Consider the following 6752-nt stretch of genomic DNA (forward strand, 5'->3'; position numbering starts at 1 on the left):
TTTATTATAAATTATATAATACTACAAAATAATAATTATAAATAATAAATAATTCAATAGTTGGATATGAATGTCCTTTGCAACAATAAATAAATAATAAATATTTATACAATACAAATACTTATTATTTTATTTCATGATTAATGACTACTGTTTTAAATTCTTATTACACAAAAAAAAAATCCATTTTATGAATTTTCTAATTCGAAAAGAAAAAACTGATAACATAAATAGGAAAAAACCCTCCACACCACGCAACAAAAAACACAAAGTTCAAAAAAAAAAAAAAAAAATTGAAAACAAACACAAAAAATGAATATTGTTTAAAGAAAAAAAAGGTACAATTCAAAACAAAAAAGAAAGATCAAATACAACTTTATTTTTAAAAACAATTTGAAAACAAAAGTTATCAGACAAACTTATCTTCAAAATTAGTTGATCAACCTTGCTTTATCATTTGTTTTAGCCTTAAATCTGAAAATAACAGACATTCTAAGGGCAATGCTCCCAAGGTTATTATAGATACCATTTTGTTTGCATAGAGGGAAAGATGAGAAAGGAAGAGAGGGAGAAATCTTGAAAATTATAATAAAAGTAATTTTAAAAAACTTGTTTTCGTTATCAGAATTCAACTAAGAATTTGTTTGGATGGATTTAAGAAAAAAGTATTTTTCAAAAAATTTATTTTTATTTAAACAAGTTTGATCAAAACCGTTTAAAATATATTTCAAAAGCTATTTTGAGCAGTTACCAAACACTCCAATTTTTTTTAAAATAATTTATTTTTTAAATTAAACACTTGAAAATGTATTTCAAATAAACCTTTAAATACTACTACATCATGGTAAACAAAGGTAAGAAAATAAACATAATTTTTCAAAATAAAAAAAATGGCTAACAAATGAGATTTTAAAAAGGGTAACAAATAATTATTCTAAACAAAAACCAGATTACTATCCAACAAAATTTTAAAAAGCATAATAAATTATAGAATTTCCTTCTTGTGTTTAATAAGAACATAACCTTCAAACGTATCCGAAAGATTTTTAAGTAATCCTAAATTTTCAATTTATACATAAATTATAGAAACATCAAATAGATTCAAATTTTAATTTAAAAAATATGTTAGATACAAAATTGAAAATTATCTATAAAATACGTTTCGAAGTTATAAAAAAAAAAAAAAAAAACATGACACAAAACTTAATAGACACATTTATAAATCAAGGAATCAATTACACACCAATTTAAAAATTAAGAGACTAAACATTTAATTTAAATTTTTTTAAAAAAAAAAACTGATTAAACCAATTCAATGAAGTTGATATGATTTTTTTTCCCAAGAATACTACATTACAAATACGGTGGTAGAAAAGTATTATTAGATGTTCGTCAAAGCATTCGTTCCGATTCAAGAAATCGAAGGTCCAATCTCTCATTGTCATTATTTTACTACAAACAAAATTATTGCTCACATGCACTGTTGGTTCACTATAAGTATATTTGTCAATCAATTTGATTTTTATTATTATAGTAAGAAAAAAAAAACCAACCAATTGAATTTGTCAATCAATTTGGATTGTTTCAGGCCGCGTGTTAGATTTTCAATCAAACACAATGACTTTTCTATCTATAATTCCACGTGTATGGATTTGGGTGAATAAACATTTTTATTTTATAAAAAAAAATTGATGAATCGTAAACAAGTAACAAATGGTCTTCTATGTGAATATAATATAAATGAAATATTTACTTATTTAAAAAATGTGAAATATTTATCTATTAATTTAAATATATTTTCAAATCTTTGTTCATATAACTTTTTAAAAAATATCCCTACATCAACATTTCTATATAATTACGACCTAGACATTTTCATTAAAGAATTTCCATTGTATATACAAATTATGTTAAAATTTTACAAATAAAGATCAAAATTGTCCATTTTTGAAGCACCCAGGGCCAAAACCGGCTTAAAATGAAGAAAATTAAAAGTGGAGAGAAAACAAAAAAAAAATAAGGATCAACATAATTTAAACTCAAAAAATAAGGATCAACATAATATTTAAACTCAGTTTGGGATTATTGTAGCTTTTAAAATAATTGTTGACAACTATGCTTCTAGAAAAATTAATTTGTGAACAGAAGTAAAATAATAGTTAGTAAAATTTAATTTTAAATTAGAAAAAAATAATTACAATGTTTGATAAATTAATATTACATTAGTGTAATATAACCACATGAGCCAATAGCTTATTTCAATTATTATCATATTGATATACTTTAAAATTTATTATAATATTTTTAGGAGAATTTTCAAAAAAAAAAAAAAAAACTATTAACATAAACTAGTAAGATTTTAATCTTCTTTGATAGAGACCGAAAAAAGTCTTAACATTTTTTTTTTCTATTTTTGTAAATAGTTGAACATTTTTTTATCTTTGAAAATTTCCCATATTTTTATTTAAAATTTTATATGATTTGTTCAATTAATATTGTTTAATCTAGATTCTGATAAAAGTTTTTTAAAAAAATAATTATTATAAAAAACAGAATAAATTAAATCTTAAAAATAAATGTGACAAAATATATTAATATAAAATATTATTATTATAATATATTTATTTAAATGGTTGAGAAGGTAATGGAATTTTAGGAATTTAAATCTAAAAGCTGGTCTTTATAAACATTTCTAGAAAATCAATAAATAAATTATTTTACCAAATAGAATAGACGGTTTCCTTAATCACTTTTGCAAAGGTAATTCCAAACAGCAACTAATTCTGAACCGCAACCAAAGCACCCACTCATGACTGCCTAATATCCCAATCAAATACCCTAAAGCAAGTGGGGAGAAAAATTAAAAATTCGATTTGACAAAGAGGCCAAAAAGATTGGTCAAAGTCTAAAGTCTACATATTATTATTCAGGACGAGGGTGAGGTTTCTTCAGGATCCAATACTTTTCTTCTCCTAGTTTCGGTAGTGGGTCCGAAACTTCTAGATACGCGGTTCTTCATAACGCGAAATAAACCTCAAATTCCCCGAAACTTCCTCCTCTTTCTCTATAAATCTTCAAAAGTCCACAATTTTCCCAAAACCAGACTTTCATCCAAAACCAAACAACAAACAATCAATCAAATAGCAGAAAGAAGCCCTCAGCCAGAGAAAGCAAGAAGAAAAGGAAGAACCTAAAGGAAGAAAAAGAAGATGTGTTTGGTATTTGTGTGCGATGAAGATCAAAGGGTATTATCGAGGCAACCAGCTCCAGGGGCATGCCCCTTCTGCGGAGGAATGATCCAAGCCACCGACGTTGAAAGCCAATGGCGGTTCTGTTTCCTCCCTCTTTACTGGAAAACCAAACGCAAGTTCTATTGCACTATGTGCACCAGACAACTCGTTATGCAGTAGAAAAACACTGTAATCTTACAGAATCTGTTCTCTTTTTTCTATGATCTATGAAGTTTAGAAAGTGGGGTTGACTTATTTTTTCTTTGTTTTGTGATTTTAATCAGTGTTTGTGTAAAATCTACTGCTGTATGAAATAGAGATACCATTACATACCTTGATTGCCTGGAAATACTGAATTGACCTCTCTTCTCCCTCGTTTCTCTTGTATGATTATGCGCTACTTTGTATCTGCCGCATGATCTCTGTAGAAATAGTTTGTAATTCTGGGTGTCTTCAAAGAATTAATAATTGTACAGAATTTAACATGAAGTAGCAGAGGGGCATAAAAAAATTAGCAACCCTTTTGAAGTTGAGTTCAGGAGAGCTTATTTTTCGGGTGGGGGTGGGACGTTGTAAAGGCAATCACTCATCGGTTCTTTATAATTCAATATTTCATCACTTACAGAGTTTTAGCTTTTTAAAAAATGGTGATACAATAGATTTGGGGTAGGGTTTTGTGGCAAGACATGTTGGAATGTTCTCTGGCTGTTCTATCCATAGTTTATGCACGATTGAGTTGGCTTTAAGTTTCTCTGACAAGTTAACGATCTGAGTTTCTCCCTTCACTTCAAGAGTAACCTACATAAAGTGAAATACAGTCAGTACAGATTTCAGGGATCAAAAAGTACAGAACAACTTTAGGAATCAGTGAAATGTAGAACACCGGTAATTGAAAATATTACGTAGAGATTCGAAACTAATGATTAATGATCTCTGTTTGAACTAGGAGTATGGTGGTGGAGATGCTAGAGAAATACAACAATATGGATATTAGAGTGGAAAAATCAGAACACTCAGCACAATACAAGCAAGTAGGATTCAAACTTTAGAATAACAGAGATGTATCTTCCAATAAACAATTTTTCTTCTAAAATGCTTGAAAGACCACAAAATGTTCTTTCCGGAACTAAATAAATTGACCAGTCACCAGAACCACAACTCAAAAGTTCCAAATTCTTATAATGTCTCATCCAACAATGTCAGACCGATTAACAGAGCACCAACAGAGCAAACTTTCCGCGCATCAACGGAAAACGAATGCACACTATACTATTCGAGTTCGAGGCACTTCACTGAAAAAGAAAATTTAGAAATGGAGATAAGAATTCGACCTACCTTGTGCATGGAATCGATATTGTGTGGACTACAGTAGTCGGAAGTGTGGGGATCGTCTTTATTCAACCAAATGGCAGAGACTGAAGCATGGCATCCCTGAGTTACGACGCTACCAAGCGGCCAGGAATCGATCAGATCTCTCCGGAGCACCACATACTGAATTAAAACGTCGGCTATCTCCTCCGCCTTCGCTCCGCCATCGTCCGGTGGAGGAACGGAATTTGTTTCAGCTGATTGACTCATGGAAGCGGAGCTAAATGGATTGGAATTTCGATTCCAAGAACGGAGACTGAGGGAAGATGATGGGGAAACCCTAGGGCTTGAACATGAGCAGAGCCTCGTGGATTTGGAAATGGAGAATGCGAATCGAGAAGCTGAAATTACACAAGTCATGGTATCTTCACACAATGTGAACCGAGATGATAGAAATCACAGAAGTCATGGGCCTTTTGGGCCTGAACAATGGGCCCAAAGAATTGATGCCTAGGCCCAAATAATTCTATGATGTCAGAATAAAACAAGTGAAATCGGAGGAAATAGCAAAATCAATGGGTGTCTTTTGATTTTTTTTAAACCTTTTTTTTTTTTTTTTGTAAGAAAAGGAGAATAATAAGATTTTTGGCAAAAGCATGCTACAAATATGAAATATATTTTATAATCTCCAAATTGTCTTTGGTATGGTCGATTAACCGTTTTTTCAAGTATTGTGTAATTGCTCTATTTTTTATTAGAAATACTAATGGAATCGTTTGTTATGAGACCGTATATCAATTTTCAATAGAAATATAGTGTAAATGAAATTATCAATTATGAGATTTTTTCTCCTATTTCAAAATTTGAAATTGCAAGTTCATATTTGTTTAGATTTAATTTAATCACTTTTTGAAAATATTCAAAATTAATCCATCTTTAATTTATTTATCATCATTTTAATTTTAATTTATAATAAATCTTTAGATTTTACATTATTTTATTATTTTAAATTTGGATTAAATTTTTTTTATTCTTATTAGGGTTTTACTTAATATTTTATATATATTATCATCTAACAAACTATATATCTTATTTAAATTTTTATCATTTTTGTACTTTTTAAGCACCTTTTATTCATTATCATCTTATTATATTATTATATAATTAAAGAATTTAATTAATTTTAGTAGAGTGTCCGACAGTTAACAGAGGGTGAGTAATGTAATTAAAAAGTTTAATTAATTATTCATGTACCATTGGAGTTTTAAGCTACAAGTTCATAAGATCACCTTGTAACTCAAAAAGATTTAGTTGAGAACCAGTTTTTGGGTTAATTTGAAATTTTCAAATTAATAATAAGGATTTAATTATATATGATATAATTAAATTGTTTCAATTATATATGGTATAATTGTCATAATGTATTTGATACATTATGGTTTAATGTTAGGAAATAAATATTTGAATGAGAAATATATTTTCTATGAATGTGATTCATAGTTGTTAAATTTAATATAAATATAATTTACATTAAATGCCATAAAATAGAGAAAAGAAGCTATAGTTTATATTGTATGTGATACAATTTAAAACTATAGGTTATATGTTATATTTGATATAACATATAATTTAATATAAGTATAATACGATAAGTGAGTTATCATATTTATTTATATTATTTTATTATTATTTGAATAATAACTTCCCTCTTTTCTCTCCAACCACCTTAGTGGGTGTTTATTGATTTTGTGCCAAGAGGAATAAAAAAAAAGTGTTTTCTCTTCTTCCTCTACGATTAACGTTGCAATTTGAAGAACGATTGAGTGACAAAAAAGTTTTGTGCTCTTGTTTGTGAGCGAACTCTCAATCTCCTTCCCCTACCCAAACTATCCCTTCTAACCAAAATAATTAGAGCCCACCACTCCTGGGTTCTCACCCCGAGCAAAACCAAAGGCTTTTTGTGGTAGTGTCCCTGTTACTGTTCGAGATATCTTGAAGAAAGTCTTCAAGAGTTGCTATTTCTATTCAAGGCTCGTGACTGTTCGAGGGAATTTCACGAAGAAAGGTTCTTCAAGGGTAATGTATCTTGAACATTTTTTTTCTATAAAAAGCACGATGTAGTTTAATTGTAAATGCATATCTATTGTATGTTTATTGTAAATTGTGTTTTCAATAATTAATGGAATTTGGACGATCCGCTTCCACTCAAGGTCT

General features: G+C 28.6%; 2 protein-coding genes across 2 annotated transcripts; one reads left to right on the forward strand and one right to left on the reverse strand.

Annotated features, from left to right (window-relative positions):
- The first annotated feature begins 3063 nt into the window (after positions 1–3063).
- Positions 3064–3615, forward strand: LOC120075047. Its single transcript, XM_039028197.1, has one exon. It carries the CDS (start codon positions 3210–3212, stop codon positions 3408–3410), a length of 201 nt encoding a protein of 66 aa, XP_038884125.1. The 5' UTR covers positions 3064–3209; the 3' UTR covers positions 3411–3615.
- Positions 3616–3803: 188 nt separating this feature from the next.
- On the reverse strand, positions 3804–5085 carry LOC120075046 (putative peptidyl-tRNA hydrolase PTRHD1). The gene is made up of 2 exons (XM_039028196.1): positions 4566–5085; positions 3804–4028 (listed from the first exon to the last, which is right to left on the reverse strand). The coding sequence occupies exons 1-2, from the start codon at positions 4956–4958 to the stop codon at positions 3846–3848; spliced, it is 576 nt and encodes a 191-aa protein (XP_038884124.1). The 5' UTR covers positions 4959–5085; the 3' UTR covers positions 3804–3845.
- Between the last annotated feature and the right edge of the window lie 1667 nt (positions 5086–6752).

The sequence above is a fragment of the Benincasa hispida genome, chromosome 4, assembly GCF_009727055.1.
Source record: "Benincasa hispida cultivar B227 chromosome 4, ASM972705v1, whole genome shotgun sequence".
NCBI classification, from domain to species: Eukaryota; Viridiplantae; Streptophyta; class Magnoliopsida; order Cucurbitales; family Cucurbitaceae; genus Benincasa; species Benincasa hispida.